Source organism: Hydractinia symbiolongicarpus, chromosome 8, assembly GCF_029227915.1.
Source record: "Hydractinia symbiolongicarpus strain clone_291-10 chromosome 8, HSymV2.1, whole genome shotgun sequence".
Lineage (NCBI taxonomy): Eukaryota > Metazoa > Cnidaria > Hydrozoa > Anthoathecata > Hydractiniidae > Hydractinia > Hydractinia symbiolongicarpus.
Window position 1 is genome coordinate 22297705 of NC_079882.1, and position 19993 is coordinate 22317697.

General features: G+C 32.0%; 1 protein-coding gene across 2 annotated transcripts; it reads right to left on the minus strand.

Annotated features, from left to right (window-relative positions):
- Positions 1-1467: 1467 nt before the first annotated feature.
- On the minus strand, positions 1468-19934 carry LOC130654768 (von Willebrand factor A domain-containing protein 3B-like). 2 transcript variants are annotated; one of them, XM_057457383.1, is made up of 42 exons: positions 19789-19934; positions 16106-16216; positions 15934-16006; positions 15708-15799; positions 15276-15373; positions 15045-15197; positions 14810-14969; positions 14308-14376; positions 13631-13731; positions 13141-13325; positions 12218-12426; positions 12083-12138; positions 11910-12008; positions 11699-11756; positions 11208-11288; positions 10989-11081; positions 10698-10835; positions 10103-10224; positions 9846-9903; positions 9628-9746; positions 8952-9170; positions 8242-8271; positions 8038-8170; positions 7817-7938; positions 7380-7430; positions 7084-7264; positions 6876-6944; positions 6083-6298; positions 5821-5961; positions 5630-5733; positions 5501-5535; positions 4758-5371; positions 4410-4642; positions 3950-4092; positions 3705-3818; positions 3501-3622; positions 3242-3296; positions 3103-3164; positions 2761-2976; positions 2226-2307; positions 1980-2058; positions 1468-1776 (listed from the first exon to the last, which is right to left on the minus strand). In XM_057457383.1, the coding sequence occupies exons 2-42, from the start codon at positions 16208-16210 to the stop codon at positions 1683-1685; spliced, it is 5184 nt and encodes a 1727-aa protein (XP_057313366.1). In that variant the 5' UTR covers positions 16211-16216; positions 19789-19934; the 3' UTR covers positions 1468-1682. The 2 variants fall into 2 exon arrangements, with proteins under 2 accessions (XP_057313366.1, XP_057313365.1); XM_057457382.1 differs by lacking the exon at positions 19789-19934 and having other exon boundaries at positions 16106-16347.
- Positions 19935-19993: the final 59 nt, after the last annotated feature.

Genomic DNA, 19993 nt, shown 5'->3' on the forward strand with positions numbered 1-19993 from the left:
ATTTTCTGAATGTTATTTTTAGACTTAACCCTAGCACAGAGCATCTGGAACAGCTAGCCTCTATTATTGTCTTAGAATTTTCTTTATTCTTGCAAAGCGGCACACATATCCAAGTTTTACAAAATATTTTAAAACCTTTAGCTCTGTGACAGTGAGGAACGTAGTAAAAAAATCAATATCGTTCTCCATATTTTTCTTCGAGAAATACTCTAGATAACCAAACAATCGCTGATCTTGTCATAGTCAAAATTTAAGGTAGGTTTATATACGATTGCATTTTCCGCTCGAGCGTTGAAAGCTCAGGAGCATTTTTCTCTTGAATGAATTAAATGAATTTCCCGCTTGAGAGAAAAGATGTTCAGATTAAAATGGCTGCCGTAAACAGAAAAAACCTTTGGCTACAAAATTTAAAAAAAATAACAACATTTTTTTATGGCAGCGAATTGACGTAACAGGAAACAAGGAATCAACAACTAAGAAAGATAAGAAAACTTCATGGAAAAGGGGAAAAATATTATTTATTGTTTTTATACGAATTTATCTACCAATGCCCAACAAACAGTTGATTTTTGTGGTTGTTAGGAAGATTTCAAAACAATTTATGAATCCATAATTTTTGTTCACAAATTCAATGCTAACAGGTCTCTCTGCTGTACTTAACACCAAACGCTTTTTTGAAAGGTGTTTTTATTTGTGAATAAAGAAGTGCAGCAGAAATTGTTGTTTTTCTAATATAGTTAACCTTTCTTGAATTTCATTGATTAAAAAACTCGAGAGAAAAAAATACACGCTAAAAAAGTTGACAGAGTTCAACTTTTCGAGAAAAACTTGGGATTATCTTTTTAACTCGAGTCGGCGGTCATTCTACTTCATTGCAAATGTTGGAAAAGCTCTCGATGTTATGTTAAAAATTAATTACCCTTTCGAATAAGCACCTCCTAAAACCCTCTGTTTCGTGATCGTTTTTATTTATTGTGGGTAACAAACGCTATAGACATTTATTTATTTGCTTTTTTATGCGTTTATATTTACTTTTGATAAATTTACTTGGGTTATTTATTTCTGTAAGGCGTTTAATCTAGCTTTGACTATACATAAAGATATACATAAAGCAATAATGAATGAACAATAACAGTTTCTTTATATGTGATATGAAGTTAAAAATTATATTTTTATAATAAAGTTTTTAAGTTGATCAATCAAAGCATTTTCGTCACTAGGGTCTCCTTTGTCCCCAAAGGAGACATCGCGGTTAATCATATTTGACACACGCAAAATGCCCTGGAAACGAGGTTGCAATCAGCAATGTCGCAACACTGACTTTTAGAAAGTTACCAGCATTTTAACTAAAGACTTTTTGCCTTGGTTTAGTTTATAGAGGGTGGAACTGGTTTGAAGTAGTAGTTAGAATCAGACATTTTATTAATATGACTTCTCAAGTGCAACTTAATGAGGAAAAAAAAAATATTTACACAGTAGAAGTAGCTATCTACAAAATTAATATACAATCCAATATTGTTAAATATAAAAATTTTAAAAAAGAAAAAAAAAAAAGAAAAAGAAATAGAAAACGAAAAAAGGAAGCAAACACAGTAAAATTTTTAAAAGTTTTTATTGCAAACACTGATCGAAATGGCCACCCTTCCCGGATTGTCAGTCAGTCTTGCCTGCTAAACTACTTGCTAGGGATTCATTTCTTTGAAATATTTTACCACATCGTTATAATAATCAGAAGACATCCAAAACGATTGCGCAGCATCAACAGTCGAAGTCGTCCTAAAAAAAGCAATAAGATTCACACATGGTGGCTAAATTTTTGGATGAAAATGGAAGGCGCCTAAATTGACAGTCGAAGTCGTGCTAAAAGATAAAGCAAAACATTCACACGTATGGTGGCTAAGTTTTTTAATGAAAATCAAACGCGCCTAAATTGACGTCACCGATTCGGTGATTCACAAGCATAACATTATTCAACAAACCTGTTCGAATCGCAGAATTGAACAGTCAGATTCGATTCATTTGAATCAAGTACAATGCCAGGTAGGTATGAAAAAATTTCTGAAAAAATAATTTATTAAATAGCTTTAAATTTCGGTTGAATCTATCGTTTACGTAGCTACACACATATTAATAACGGTAAAAAAATGAAGAAATGAACGGAGCAGAGAAGCCCGATGCTAACACATTCATTATATCTCAATCCACTGATACCGATTCATATTTACCTGGATTAAATATAGCCAACACATAATTATTCTTCTCAAATTTTTGTCTTTTTGTGTGTGCTCCAAATATGTACGCGTAATTCTAGAAAACAAATATTCACGTTTCAACTTGCCAACTACCGCAAAATCTTACATTAAAGTTCACGTCCTTAACACCCCTAACATAAACGCCTCCTAAACTAAATAGACATGCATCTTGCAGGAACACATTACACCTATATGCAAATATTAGAAGCTGCCCAAAGTTTTATGAAACGAGTTTTATGAAACGAGGTTTGCCACTTCAAGCTCTTCTGCACACGTTTATTGTAAGAGAAGGCATTCTACAGAACAGAATATTAAGCTTCATGCCTGGTGATATCTGGTGGATTGTAAAATGTTTGAACAAATTGTAGACAAACAAAAAATTGACTGGATAATAATTTTTTTAGCATCCGCAGGGGTGATTTTATTACTAAGAACACTTTTTGAAAAAGATTTTCCTTAAATACTATCTAGAAAAGTTTAAAAAGAATACGCCCTGAGCATTACACACTTGTATATCAAGATTTTGATCCGCCCATTCGATTAAATAATTTCTAGGTCCTTTCACACGATCTCTAACTGCTCCGAGATGGAATACACCTGTTTTGTTGTCTCGACACACGACCGCTTGACCAATCAAGGCATCTTCACATTGTCGTATATACATGCAATCGTGTTGATACTTTAATGGTGAAATCAAATAGACTTCGGCTCTCGGTACAATAGCCTAAAGAAAATGTAAATGACAAGTATACCAAGGCTCTACTTCGGTTGGATTAGATTAATAACAGTATCAAAAAGAGCTTATTGCTTAAAACTGTAGCTTATTATACAAGATATCTCGAAAGATTACCATTTGAGAATCATAAAATTGAACTTTTAAGGCTCCATCGTTTTCTACCCCATGAACCAATCCTGAAATACAGAAACATGGATGCAATTCTGAAGTAAGAAGTTGCGACGAGAAAAAAATGTTTAGTTAAATCTCACACCTGGTGCGTACGCATATTGATATCGTGGATGCAAAGCCACCACACAATCACCAGGCTAAAAATTATCACCGGGCTAAGTTTACACAAAAAATGATTCTATATACACCCTCGTTGTTCATAAAATAAATTGAAGGATGACACTGAATAAGAATTTATTATACGATTGGAGATTACAGCATCTCCTATCTTATTTTCGGGATAACATAACATTATATTAAAACATATATGGTCCTTCCCGAACTAGCATTTAATTACTTACGTGAATTATGTTATCCGCGTCATCATTGTCAGTGATAATGTCATCACGAATAATTTTCTCCATATCTCCTACCCCATCTTCCACAACGAATGTATTCGAGTCTAATGTTTTCTTTATCGTTCCTAACCAAAATACCATCACAAATGAAATATTTCCTTCTTTCTAAGAATAGTTGTTTAAAAAAATAACAGTGGCTTCACACACCTCGATAATACCAGCCATCGTCTTTAAAGCGAGCTAATATTTCTTGGTTAACTTTTAAAACAGCGGGTATTTTCTGAACAATCACGGCTGGGTCTTCATCTGGCGGGTTACGAGCTATCCAAAGTGAAAATAATCATATATTTTACAAACAAAGGGTACAAGTATAAAAAAAAAGTGAAACAAGAAAATAATATAAACGAGAGGTTAAATTTTTATTTATTAAAAAACAACAACCAACAACGCACATAATAGTACACCAGAATCACCCTGTCCAATTAAAATTGCTTCACTATCTTCAGTTGCAAACACTTTGACCTCAGGCTCTTTACCAACTTCTATCTTATCACTGTTCAAAACATTGTCCAGAAGTGGTTCTGAATCTGTTAAACTAAACGAGAAATAAATAAAGTTTAAGTAATACTCAAAAGTTACATAACTATTTCAGTAATGAACATGACCTAATTTTCTTGGTGAATCTAATTGCTAACAAAGTCAAGAACAGTCCAATAACCACTGCCTTTGTTCTTTTGAATAGGCTTTGCATGAGCACAGCAACCTTTAGTTTCCATACAATGTTTTGTATTCGAATGCAACGATAGTGTTGTTAAAAAAGGAAAATTAACACCCCCACCCCCACCATCCCCTTACGTGTTTGATCAAAGAAAACAAGATTTGCGTGAGTATTTCAAAACACAGCTGACTTACCGATCCTCTGGTGTAATTGATATTGGTCTTTTTTCACCAACATTAAGTACATCTACGGCGCCTTCTTCAGTATTAGTTTCTCCATCTTTCATTCGGACAACTTGATGTAAGACTTGTTGCTGCTCTGAATGCTGTTCTTGTTTCTCTAATATATGTCTCAGTAACTCTTGTTGTTGGTCTTGTTGTCTCTTGAAAATTTCCATCTGCATCTCTGTAAGATCTTTATACTTTTCCTTTAATGTACATAAATATAAAAATATAAGATAGAGGTTAAGAGAAAAAACAAAACAAAAAAAAACGGGCAAAAACAACAACAACAACAACAACACAACAAAGAAGCAAGCTTACTTTTAAGTCTTCTTTGTCTTCTTGCTGAAGTTTTATTTGTTTTTGTAGAAAATCTTGCTGTCCACTCAAAAGTTTTTGCTGTTGTTGCTCTAAAAAGGATGCTTTTTCAGCTTGTTTTTGTTCGTTAAATTTTAATTGTTCTTGCAATTCTAATAAAATATTTTTTTGTTCTTCCAACTCCTTCATCTTTAAGGAATGTTGTTCTTCTAAATTTCGCTTCCATTCTTCCAAATCATCTTTGATTTTTGATTCGTTATTTTCAGTTTCGTCCTTCGTAATGTCGTCATCATTATCTGAATCACTAGTGTTGTCTTGGTCAAGATTATCTTGGACTACATCTTTACCTTTATTAAAATGTTCCCTTTCGTCAGAATGCTCTCGATTAGAATGATCATCCTCATAATGTTCTCGATCAGAATGATCATCTTCATCTTCTGAGCTGTCATCAGACGAAGAATCGTCAGAAGAGTCGTGTTTTGCAGGACTTGGAGAGTGCTTAACGATGATAGGAACAGGAGCCACTGATGTGGAGGAGGCTGCTGAAGACCTTTTGGAATGTGCAGATCTACTTGATCGAACAGATGATGACGAAGCAGAAGAATGGCGACCGTCATCTAAGACAGGAAAAATGTTTAAATTTTAATACTTCAATAAAACTTGGCGCTGTTTCTTTCTTCCAAAAATAGAGTAAAGGTATCGTTTTTCAACTTTAGAATTCATTCATAAAGTAAAAAACGACATACTCTCCTGATCGTGGATGATGACTTCATCATAAATCCTGAAATACATTTGATAGAAAGAATTTTACATGAAAAAATATTCTAGCATAGCCTACAGTATTAATCTTTTTTCTGAGAAAAAAAACCCCTTACTTTTGATCACCTTCTGCAGGTTGATTCACTTCATGTATAAATCTTGTTGAAAACACATATCTTGTACGTGTGATTTTAATCAGATCTTTTCTCAACGCTGTAGCCTATTTTGTGGGCAAAATAAAGTAAAAAATTAATACAAATACTTCCAAAGTGAAAGATACCATAACAGAAGAGAAAACAAATTTTACTTTTGTTCCGTTGTATCTGATAACAGTATAACATTTACTAGACGATTTCATTCGTAATGGTGTCACTTGTACAATTCCAGGAACATAGAAGTAACACCCTTCTTCGCTGTGATTAGATTTCACCAATACGTAATCTCCAACCTAAAAGGATAACAACGCTAGGCAAATTATTCTATATTTATACATCCTTTCATAAAATCGAACAAGATAACATTGTGATTCGTGCAACGTTTCTATCAATAAAATCTAATATTAATCTTACGCTTAGTGAAGGGCATGGTGCCGAACCTCCAATAGACACCACATATCGTACTGACGTCAACTGATTTTCACCATTATCGAAGCAGACACTGACATACCGTTCGTTCACGTACTTGTTGACTAACGCAGGATAATATAATCCATCTAAATCTGAACGCGCTAACACGCGATGATATCGCATGCGTGTACTGTTGGGCATTGTTGCTTCTTTGTTCACCTAAATAAAACACCCTGACGAAATGTAACATCTTTCACCAACATGACATAGCGGTCAGAAATTATAATTTTAGATGAGTTCTGATATCATTGCCGTGATTATATGAAAACCTAGTCTTTAAAAATACATTTATTAGCAGCCAAAATACAAGAGGATAAAACCTATTAAACAAGAACTAAGAAACATGCGTACGTTCTAAAAAGAACTAGAGTGTTAATCCGATAAAAAGTGACTGCAATTTTGGAACTTTTCCTGACCGGTTACTTGCAAACTATAACCGGACGTATCGTAAGACCGAATGTCCTTTTGACGGCTAAAATGAATTTTGTATATAGTCTAGGAGAATATGTCCTCCTAAGTTTACCACGGAACATAGCTAGGCAAAAAACTTTTATAAAGGAGATTTATAAAGAAAAAAAAATGAATATGGTGAGAATGAAATACTGCTTTTCACTTGAATTTTGCATGTTCTGATATTCTAGTAATATTGCAAGCAAGAATAATTGGAAAATCATTTCCTGCAATTTTTAAAGCTAGGACAAATGCACCTAAAATATTTAAAAGCGAAGGAGTATACCTTCTTTTTTGTCTTTGAGATCTCATGTGAAGATTTCTTTGTCTTTTTTTCTTTGGCTTCTTTGCTTAACTGTAATTGAAAAAAATTGTAAAAAGTAACCAAAAATTAAATAAATGAATAAACAAATAAATAAAGAAATAAATGAATGAATGAATGAATGAATGAATGAATGAATATAAACAAAAGTTATTTTACAAATCTGTCTTACCTGTCCCACCATTTGTCTCAAATCTTCAGATTGTTTAAGATACAATTTCCCTTGTAGAATTTCTTTCTCCAACAATTCAACATCTTTCTGAACAGATGTCAAACCAGATAAATCTAATTCTTTATCAATTTCTTCTTTGTTTTGGAGGTAAGAAGGAGGTTTATTTTCCTCACTATTTAACCTAGGTTAACAAAATCACTTTTGTTATCTTATGTAACACTGGTTTAATTTTCCAATAGTTAGAACCGGTGTGTTTGGATAGGTAAGGTATGTGAGCATATAATATCAGCAATTACCTTTCTCTTAATTCGTCACTTAAAAAGTTGAAGACGTAGTTATCCAATTTTCTAAAAAAAGTTATAACAATTGTTCAACAACAACAACGACGACGATGACGGCAACACTGACGACGACGAGAACAACAACAATAACGATGACGAGAGCAACAACAATAACGATGATGAGGACAATAATGACGATGGCGATGACAACAACGAAGACGTTGGTAACAACGACAGCGACAACGATGTCGATAATACTAACGACGAAGACAATAACAACGACCACGACGATAACAACAAAAATAACGATGATGAGGACAGTAACAACGATGATGGCGACGACAACAATGAAGACGTCAATAACAACAACAACGATGACGACAATAAAGATGACGACAATAACAAAGACGACAACAGCATCAACAACAACAAAAGTGTTAACAACATCTTACTCCTCAATAGTTTTTAAGCATCGGATTAGTCTTTCTTCATACCAAGGTAAATCAACCGCTTGCGGATTCACAATTTGGTATTCCTTTTCATTCCCGGATGAAGTATGAACAATTGGTAAAACCTATATCACACAGGGAGGACAAACACAATCACAGAATATGAAGGACTGCCAAATAAAAAAATCAATAAAGCCCAAAAACAAATATTTTGGCCAATTTACCTCTCCATAAACTTTGGATAACACTTCTTTCCCTAAAGCTGGAACATATTTGGCCTTTTGGTTTATAATAGTTGGTGCGAGAGCATCAAGGATTGTCAGTTTTTCCGCGACAATACCGTTCTCGTGGATCCACCTAAAAAAAATAAAATTTATGAAAACAAAACCCAACTTATTTCACATTTCAGAAGTCGAAAAACTGCATACCTTTTTATTTCACTACCACTAGGTTTGGACCTAAAACAAACACAAATAGATTGATAATTATCTAAAATTTTATTATTAAATCTAACAGTTTCAGAATAACTGTGCAGTCAGTAGCCTTCTCTTTAAAATGTACAGTCAGTAGCCTTCTCTTCAAAGTGTGCAGTCAGTAGCCTTCTCTTCAAAGTGTACAGTCAGTAGCCTTCTTTTTGAAGTGTGCAGTCGGTAGCCTTCTCTTTGAAGTATACAGTTAGTAGCCTTCTCTTCAAAGTGTACAGTTAGTAGCCTTCTTTTTGAAGTGTTCAGTCAGTAGCCTTCTCTTTGAAGTATACAGTTAGTAACTTCCTTTTCAAAGTGTACATTCGGTAGCCTTCTTTTTGAAGTTTGCAGTCAGTAGTCTTCTCTTTGAAGTATGCAGTTAGTAACCTCCTCTACAAAGTGTGTAGTCAGTAGCTTTCCTTTAACGTGTGTAGTTCTGGTTTTTTTGTAAGAAGTTAAAGAGAAAACTTAAGAGAATCTTCCAAAGGTAAACAGCCTATTGAAGCATTTAGTTGCATTATAATTAAACTCGTTATTAGTGAGCTGACACTTAGAATTCGAAGTAGTAATCACGTAAAAATGATATTTTCAGATGATTAAGTTTATGATGTAATAATACTCAAAAACAAAAAAGTATCAAAAAAACATCAAATTCAAGAAAGTGGTAGAACAACCTTTTTTTCTTCTTTTTCTTTTTCTTCTTCTCCGTCTGTTCCGGCGTACTATTTTGCGGCATAGTGCTAAAATACCCGTTTTGTGTTTGAGGTCGAGAAATAGGATTCATACGAAGCAACGACGATTTATTGTTTACATAACTTCGTGCAGACAACTGGAGTGGTTTGTGCGGCGTCATAGAAGAAGCGGCTGAACCATTTAATCTAGCAGAACGTGCTCTAAATTGAAAAGACAAAGCTACTAATACTTTGACAATATCATGTCTTAATCCATTATCTTTTTTTTATATGTTACAGTAATAATTTCCATTTGTAATTATCAGGGAGATCAGCTAAATCGATGCACAGAATTCCGGAAGATCCTTTTTTTATAAACGAATATTCAACATCAACGCATTTGCTATTTCATTTAAAAAATACTCTTTCACAGCAAATCCAATCCATTTATTTAGAATTGTGTTTTGTTAAACAAGTCTACATAACTCGATTCATTGCAAGCCTAATGGAGGTTCTAGGATAGTAAGAGAAAAGTTAAATGTCCTGGACTTTCTAGGAGATGGCAAGAGTCCTGGTCAAGCTGACATTAAAGTTTTGATCTTACCATAACCTTTACCTTTCATTAGTACCTGTTTTAAAGATAAAATATAAACTTTTTTCATAGTAAATATATACACACCCATTTCGTTCTTGGTTCATTAATTCAATTTGAAAGCTTTCTTTGTGTAGTTTATGCATTGCTTCAAGCTCATTGAGTCCTTTTTCAATTTCTGATCTGATTAAATGTAAATCTTCACTCTAAATTAACAACAAAAACAAATAAAAAATTAACTTCAGCTGCAAGAGACAACAATTTTCGGTAAAAGAAGAATACAAAATATCGAAATAATTATTCACTTCATATGGTGGTGGCGATTCTTCATTTGATCTTATATCTTCAGAGAAATAATGATATCTAAAATAGTAAGGATGATATAAAACAGAGAACTATGCTTTTGTTTTTTAAACGTAATATACTTCCGACTCTGCTTTATCCTGACATAAACAGTTTAGAGTCATTTATATTATTATTACAGTCCAAAAAATATAGTAAAATTCCATAGACAGGCTTTTTGACGACACAAATGAAAAAAGATTGCAGAACATTTACCAACCTTCCCCCTGTTTTGTTTGAGAGTTCAAAGAGAAAGTGATTTGCTTCAGAATCGTCACAATTAAATGATATTGAATGAACAGGAATTGTTGTGTTTACTTGTGAGAGAATTGTCAGGGCAACCTGGAGAATGTAAAGAAAATTTCACAATTTTCTCTAAAAACATTATTATGTGCATTACATTTGGTTAACAACTCTGGTGTTACCACATTGGGACCCACACTTGCTGAATAATACAAATTCAAACAAATAAATGCTACTAATAACAAAGGAGGGATACATTGAGAAAATTTTTAAACGATCCGGAAATAGGCTCAGTTTGCCTCAAATTTAATTGGCTTTTAAATACTGAAAATACCACAAATATTTTATTTAGTATGCTCACAAATTTCATATTAACTGGTAGTCTCTCTTAAGGTGGAAAGAAAAATATTTCGAAACAAACCAGCAATCAACTCAAATGTTTCCTTATAACTATCACTGAAACATCAACAATCACTTGTGAGATTACTATAGTATAAAGCCAAACGGATCTCTCTGTGATATTAGCTATACGAAATATAAGAACTGTTGACAATATTAAAGAAATAGGTTACTTGATCTGGTCTTCCATCAGTCAGGAGATACAAGGCTTGCACTCCAACCATGCTGTAACCTACTTTGAGAGCTTGTAGAGTATTAGTGCTCCCATCTGCTTGCAAGGTTTTTACCCATTGATAGGCTGCATCAAGATTCTAATTATAAATACAATAATACATATATTAACCAGGTCAAGAGAATAACATGATAATACAGAACATATGTGTGAGTCACTAAGGTTACAGCAAAGAACTGTCGATTTTACGTCCATTATTATTAAAAGTTTTGTTTACAGTATCTTAACCTACTTGTCCATTGCAAGTTACCAGATGATCCTTCCATGCTTCCGCTTGTGAGTCAAAATGTATCACATTAAATTTCTCTTTATTAACAAGTTGTTCCTGAAAATAACATTCAAATACTTCAGAACAAGCTGGCACTTCCGAATGCTCTCTATACTAATGTTAGTATAGCAAGAGAGTTTTGCTCATTTAAAAATCCTGTATACAGAAAAAAAATCTTGTAACCTTAAATAATTTTAAGAGCTTTTCTTTTACAACAGGTAACCTGGACTCCATTGATGATGAAGTGTCAATCAAAATGACAGCCTACAGTAAAAATGCAAAAATATATAAATACAAATATTCATTCATTCTTTTATTCATTCATTAATTCATTCATTAAAAAAAATGATAAAACAAATAATCAACTATTGTTAACATTTTAAATTATACCACTCTGAACCGTTAAAAAATAGGCACTAAACCCTAAATATTTTCTGCAGATTCAAAATTAAAATTCTAGTAGGCGATTATTCATGCACACGCATATTACACTCTTGGCTTTCAATCCAAACCATCATTCATTTATATATAGATGTTCCTTCATAAAAATGCTATTAAAATGTCTGTGCATGTTACCATAATTTAGATGTAAAGTATAGCTCATGTTTGTGAGTGCATACCAAATATTTGAAGCAGTGACCAAAACATCATTTTGTTGATAAGATCTTACTTACCCTATCCTCAATAATGGTACCAAATAACTCTCTGCTTCCCTTTTGTAACCATTCAAGACTATAAAAAAACCAATGTGATGTAATTTTTAGCCAGCAATTTTCTATATTTAGGGATGCAAATGCTCAAATTAGACCTTACTTCACGCCACCTAATATACGAATAATAAAAAAAAAAATAAGAGATGAAATATACTTTTTGCAATTTTCTCACCGTTGTCTGTATCTTTCCAGTATCTGAACAATTCTTTCTTCAAATCTTCGATAAGCTGTTCCAGTCACATGTACATGTTTTACAGTTCCATCATGCCAACTAAAATACACACACTCGGCTAGTAATCCCCCAATATTTGTAAACAGTTACTATAATAGATTATTTTAACTTACTTTATATGAGCAAACTTGTTGCAGTACCGCGCATCAATAAAAGTCGACTGAAAAGCCTGTAACAATAAAAGTTTCAATTTACGTTTAATTACCATAATAAAGGGGCCTAAAATGTCTACAGATGGGTAACCTTACAGATGTTTCATTTTCAACACATGGACGTTGTGTTTCAAGCACTCCATCACAGTGACTGAAAACCAATCCTTTCAAAAATGTATACACAGTCAAGTTTAACTTTTTTAGTCCATGTTTTTTTAACCACTGTTTAGAGCTCATGTACATTTCATTAGTACTTCTTTCTGTCTTCGGAGGAGTTGAAGTTTCCTTTTGAGATTCGTCTTGATCTAAAAAAATATTAGTATTATATAAGAACAGGTTTTTACTTAAACAACATTGGTCAAATTGATCAACGTTGTCAATGCAAAAGCAGAATTGCTTTTTTTTTGAAAGAAATCAATTTATTTGACTATTTTTCTTAACCCAACTTAGAAAAAGACGAAAAATAGTGATTTTGATATAAAGCATATTTTTTAGAAATATTTACTAACTAGTAGAAATGGAAAAATCCACTTAGACGAAAAAGAAATAAAAATGATCCTTTATTTGTATTTTGATGACGTCAGCAATGACCCATCGTTGCAAAAAAATTCTTTTACAATTATTTTTAAGCCTTTACCTGTATTGAGCTTAAAATGCTGATTAGGAAAATGTGTAGGAGAATGTGTTTTTGACAAACAGTTTAAGAGATGTGGGTTGACGTCATCAACATGTTCTGAAGCACGTTGGTTTACCCAGTTTTAGTTATCTCCTAAATTGGCCCCAGGTAGCACATGCATGAGATGCATCAGTTATTTCCACCTGTTTCTAAATTTTTAGCCTTAAACTTTAAAGTGAAATACTTCAAACAAAGCGCATTGACCACATGCCAGGTAAGCAGTTAACAAATAAGAAATACTTTTTTGCTACATCAAAAAAAATGAACATATCTACTCTGCCTGTCGCAGACAGACACAGTAAAATACAGAGTATTATCAGAGATAAACAACACAAATACAAACATTTTGGAGGTTTTGTAAAATCAAAGTCTGCCACCAAAGATTGGATATCGAACAATACTGTCCTAGCTTGATCAAGTTCTTCCCATACCAGCATAACGTCTGGTCTTACACCGAATCCTTTTACGTTTTTATTACTCGATCTTTGTGGTAAAAGATCATTTCCATTTATTGGATAAAAATGAAATCTAAAAAAAAAAAAAAAAAAAATATGATGGTTACATATTCAGCATTAATATTTCAAAATATAAATGGTTCTAAAGTTAACTTACAGTAGAAAAGCAAACTTGTTTTTCAACAAAAAATCATTTATGCTGATCAATAGTTAGGAAAACAATCCCACAGGTAAAAAAATGAACACAGAAATGTGTTGTGTGTTTTACACCAACGTAGTTGTTGAAAATCAAACTATTCGCTAATTTGATAATGCACTTCTATCAATCAAGAAAGAAGAATTTTAAGCACTCGTCAACAATTAGTGTAACTACTATACCTTCCATTTTTTTCATTTGCAAGTGTTTTTAAAAACATAGCATTCGGATAATGTTTCTCATTGAGACAAACAACATGGATTGGTAATGTTAAGTCTTTAATCTAAAACAAGTCGTTTTTGTGTTATTGTCTGTAAAAAAAAAACATTGCTTCATTTCTACGATCTTATTATTGTATTATATACAAAGGACTTTGCAAAATTAAGTCCAAGCAAAAAAAACTGGTGCACACAAAATTCAACTAAATTCAGCAAGTGCAAAGCAGTGTCCTTGAGAGTTGTGTAACTATTTTTTTTTCTTTACTTAACAATTTATAAAAAAATAGTTTCATCCTTATGGGGCAAGGATGAAAAATATCAAAAATGTAACTCAAATCGCGAAAAAAATTGGTTTAAAATGATAATGACAAGTCTCTTTATTTAATTCATTATAATTTGTTTTAAATTTTTGAGATTAAAAAAATGTAGAGTTGGAACAGGCTAAGTTTGTCAGTCATGCACAGTTTTTTTTTCAAAGAGTGCTTTAAGCATTCCACAATTAAAAAAGTGTGGTAACCTTAATTCAACTGGTGTAAAGACTGCTTAAAACATTTTGCTCAAAAAAATGTCTTGCTACATTTTGTGCTAATTTTTTTATTATCATTTCAATTGTATATTTAAAAACAGAGTATAATATTTACCTTTTCTGCTAAGATTTCTTTTCCTGATTTGCAAAGACTAGTATCTGTGTAAAGATAAATTGCTTCCAACTAAACGAGTAAGATGGTATTTTTCATATTTTTCTTTAGAGAGGTTGATTTAATATTATACATAAATTTGTACTGCCTGCAAATCTCTTTTATTTTTCATTGTATAATTAATTAAAAAGTAAATTATTTATTAAGTTTTTGTGACCTTTAATGTTTTTAAACAGTGGCCTATCAGGAAAACATTCTGGCATATATGCAAAGAATAAAGATAGGCAAGTTATATTAAAAGCATTAATTAAAAAGTAAATTATTTATAAGGTTTTGTGATCTTCAGTGTTTTGAAACAGTAATACAATTTTATTTTTATATACAATTGAAATGTTCACAATTTTTGATTTAAATCAGCATGTGCTATAAATAATGTATTATACTGAATGTAATTTGTTGACCTCTGTGTTTGCAGATAAATAAAGACACTATACGTATAAATCACCTGTTTATCCTTTGAAGCTTCCAAGATACACTCTAATGCACTTGTGCTACTATATTCAGAAAGTCTAGTCTGTTCATTTAACCACGAAACGGCATCATTTAAACTTTCTATGTTCACACTTACGCAATGATTTTGCCACATTTTTATGTCTGATGCAGCTCTATGAAAGTTAATGAAGTTTGCTTGATTATTTTGGCATGTTCACAGATTATTACAATCTACAAGAATTGTATACCTCATGATATTAAGCTTTTTTATATGTGCAACTTGTTCTTTTAGAAGACTGATTAATGTTTGCATGCACAATTGAAACTGAGATTCAGATTTTTCTTGAATATCGATAATGATGCAAATACGACTTTCTTCTATAACTCCACATGTTTTACGGCTATAGAGAAACAGAAGCAAAACATAATATTGAAAAAAGTCAAAATTATGATATGCAAGATGTCTACACAAGTTATACCTTGAAGTAGTTAACCATTCAAGTCTCTTCTTATATAATTCAACAACATGTTGCAATTTTACTTCAAATTGTTTTAAATTATCTCTAGAACCAATGATCTAATAACAGATATGCATAAAATTATAAACAAGCGTTAATGAAATTTAACTGACTGTCAACTTTGCTGTAAAGCAATAACTCCAAGAGTAAAGAATAGATTATAAAAGTGTTAATTAATCCTTTCAGCTTGCGTTTAGCATGAGAATATTATTCTTATCTTAGGTGGTGGGCGTCTAATTCAATGTTTGTGTGATTACAGAGCTTTCCTAGCTCAATGGGAAAGTTATTATGCTACAACCCCTTTGAAGGAGCCTCATTGATAACAGTTTTAATGGAAATAGAACAGACCATCCAGCCAATCATAATAACAATAAAAAGTAATAAAAAGCTTACATTATAAAATGTTCCATCTTTATGAGCAACTTTTTTAAATAAACCATTTGCATACCTTGACGAAACGGGCTTCTTTAGGATATTGATGTAATCTGCATATACACAAAACTAATTATTTTGTTTTGTGTGATCGTTTTTTGTGTACTTGATACACTTGGATCAAACAGATATTATAAAGGATATTGTTAACATCTGGCTAGAAAGATAAGCATGAAAACAAACTCACCATCACTATTCTTAAACCCAATACTGGATAAAACCTGATTGAAGTCCAACTTTAAAGCTTTTAAACCATACGTCTAAAGATATAGTAATAATATAGTAATAATATAGTAATAATAATAACAATTTTGGAGTAAAATAGCAATAACTGAATTAAATAACTTGAATTAGCATACCAATAACCATTTTGATGAAGGAACTAGTAATGACACTTCTTCATTTCCTAGCTGCAAACAACGACGTTGGTTAGAAGTTCTAGATATCTTACGGCTGCCTTCCATTTTCTTCTAAACAAATTTTGGGCATTTTAATCTTTAGAAGTAAGTGGTTATTTGTTTATATCACCACTTTTCTCTGTTAGTGATCATCCCTAAGATTGTTTCGAAATAAGTTTCATTTTTTGAAAAATACGTTTTACATAGTGATATATGTTTCAAATGATATATCAAACTGTTTCTTCCAAATCGTTCCAAATAGTTTCAAATCATTTTGTTTATTATAGTTTATAAAACAAATTTTTTTTCATTTTCTTTGATAAATTGTTATATTAATATATTATCAGGGTGGCCACTGAAAATCAAAAGGCAAATTCAAAGACAATCAAGTACATTTTGACGCATATACAAATTCAATTTTCCATTACGCAAGCAGTATACACTTTTTCTATAAGAACCAGTATATTCCAACCTAACACTGGCTGTTATTGGGCCTTTTTCAGCGTGATTTGTTTTAATTTATGATTTTTTTCAATTTTGTCTGAAATTAATGTTTGCGTTCATGAGCAATTGAGCCAGAGAAAAAAAAACTCACCTTCAGATTGCTGGGCACCCTCTGAATTGTTAAAATTCATTCTCAATTTAATAAATATAAAGTTAATGATGTCACATAAACTTCTTGTGGCCAGGCAAAAGACTTAACACAACAAAACAGCTTTAATATATATTTTAGTGACATTTTAACAATTCAGAGGGTGCCCAGCAATCACCATACCAAATCTGAGCATATAAAACTAATCGTTACTATGGTGAATTTGACTATCACTAGGGAAAAATGCCTAAATTTATGCCTGATTTCAAATCTGTTTCACATTTTTCCAAGGTGAATTTTTCAAATGTTGTTAGGGACATATCTATCTTTCATGGTGAAAAAATATTCTTTACATAAAAATGTTGTGCCATGTAATTATCAGGACCAGAATATTGACAAAAATTTCTTGAATTTTCGGGATTTTTTTTTTGCTAAAATGCCGCCATTATGAAAATTATGACCTTTAATATTTGTATTATTTAATAGATTACCGTATTTTCCGGTATATAACCCACAGGTTATAAGTTGGTACTTCCACTGTTGGTGCGGGTTATAATGTGGTGCAGGTTATGTGATAAGTTTTATATTTTCTGTCATTTATTGTGAAATTTAAAGTTATACATTTAATGAAGAAAATAGTACCAACAGGATAAAATGCGTACATTAATATAACTGCATGCTCGAGCCTATATCTACCTATTCTTACTTCAACTACCTGATTTAATTTTTTTCACACAGTGAAATTGCTTTAAATTTCTATTGCTTGCCAGTGCTAATATTACGAGCTCTATCTGAAACAGAATTCTGGAGATCATTTTTCTTTTGTGTTGAATGTAATTCTAATCTAATTATATCTTTACAATCACATTGGCACATTGAATAATTTGCTTATGGTAATAGAGCAATATAGCAGGTATCATTTTTAGGTTTAATTGACAAGTATTTCACAACCTAGTGCCCAGGACTTAATTATTAATTCCTGTTAAAAATATTGAAAAATGTTGAAATTAAAGTATACATAATAATTTTCTTTTTTTATCTTCGCTACCTTCGAGTGACAGGTAAATATAAAATACAATTGATAAGACACACGCAACTATCTCCTCCTCATTGCGGCCATTCATTTTATCATTCACACTGTGATTGCTGGGATATAAATAGATAACAAAATTCTATAAACATTAGAAAAGAACGTTCCGTACATCGCTGTTACAGACAATCCGTTATAATTATTATGTTGTTTATTTTTATGCCAAAAAACTTAAATATACATAAAAAACAGAGATTTTACTTTAGATTTATAACCTGATAGAGTATGGGTTTTTTTATTTGTTTGTTTGTTTAATCGCAGGAAGTAAGAGTTATTATAGGCTGAAACTAATGTTTACAAATAAAAGGAAAACAGCATTGTCAAATTAATTTTAATTATTATTTCGGCAATCGGAGACAAGGAAGTTAAGACCAAGAGAGTCGCTAGTTCAGACACTCGGTTCTCGTGTTTGGGGTTCACGAGTTTAAACGTCCCCCACTTGTCTCCAGCATGAAAAAAACGGAACACAGGCACATGTTTATAAAATGATTAGGTTAAGTAAAAATACGCTAAACTTTTTTCTTAACACGATGCAAAGGTGCGGGTAAGTAAAACACAGCGATTGAAATTTTATGCGGGTTATACGAAGGTGCAGGCTATCTGATAGCATCTAGTTTATAACTCCCTAAAAAAGCTGAGCTGTGGGTTATACGCTGTGCAGGCTATATACCGGAAAATACGGTATATAAAGTATATTCATTATGTAAATTTATGGGATATAAGAATATATAATTTTTGAGTTATTTGTGTTTTAATTTCTGGTCAGTAAAATACCGGTCTGTAAATTACACATTTTATAAATTGCTATACCTCCACGACGACGAAAAAATTATATTTTTTAAATTAGGTTAATAAAATGAAGCTCTGATCTAAAAATTGACAGAAGTCGATAGAATAATTAGGGTCAGTCAGGCCGTATAACAACTGAATAAGCTGGAGTCGTCTAAACAAGAAAAAAGCTTGCGGTGACAAAAATACTTTTGATTTAAAAAAACAAACAAACAATTATTTATATTTAATTGGATTATTCTCTTATGACATTAATTAAGTGATTATTATAATGTATAAAGATGTATTAGACGGTCGTGATGTTTACGTTTTTACAGGAATCTTTAGCATGCTCAGAAAAAATAAGAAAAATCGACAGGCCTTAGGTGAAGAAAATCAAATTAAAGTTAAAAACTTTTGTACTGTGGCTACTAGCATTTTTTCACTGATATATGATCTAAATCTAAAACACAAGCTATATTCTAATTTCAAGTTCAAAAGATGCCTCTAGCGAAAATAAAGATTGGAATGGACTGGTCCAAGGCATACCGCCTGCATTATTTTGCCTGTCGATTTGCGTAAGAGTTCTGGGGATTATAAACAACACGGGTCACAATGAAAGTCGTCTATACAATCAATTAGTATTTTTCAGTATTAATTAGAATGATCAAAATGGAGGAGGGTGTTACAAGCATATATTCAAAATTTAGCAATAGTAGTTTGGGTATATGGTGGGATTTTTCGTGGCCATTTTCAAGACAGGCCTAAAACATTTTTGTGTGTCATGCCTTAAAAAATCGCCTGAACACCCTTTAGTTACATAGGCATGCATTTGCGCAGCTTATCAGTACCCTTACTCTTGCAGTTATTACCACAAAGTAGTAAATCTGCAAAATTTAGTTCCTGCAAAAAAATTTCCAAGGTTTGTCAATTTTAGCTACTAGCTATAGCTAGCTTAGCTGGCCTAGCCTGTACATCAACAAAATTGATGACAAAAGACTTAAAAAATAATATTTAGTGACTCCCTACATCATGATTGTTTTGCCTTTGAGAGGAACTATAGGTCCCTCCTGGAAACAATTTAAAAGGTACAACCCTGGAAATTAGTGGGCTAACCACATAAAATATATATTACTAGCTAGCTATAGCTAGCTAGTTATAATAGCTAGCTTTTTAGCCTAGCTAAAAACATACCAGAGCTAAAAACAGAGCTATTCCAGAAAAAGCTATTCCAGTTGATTTCAATAATTTGCTCAAAAATTACTCTAACTGAAAAAATAAATTGGTAAAAAAGCTATAACTTCGTAGCACACAATGACTGACTCCATCTTGACTTAACAATTTTGCTCGTAAACAAATGATTGGTAACCATGTTTTTCGAATATTTTTTTGACTCGAT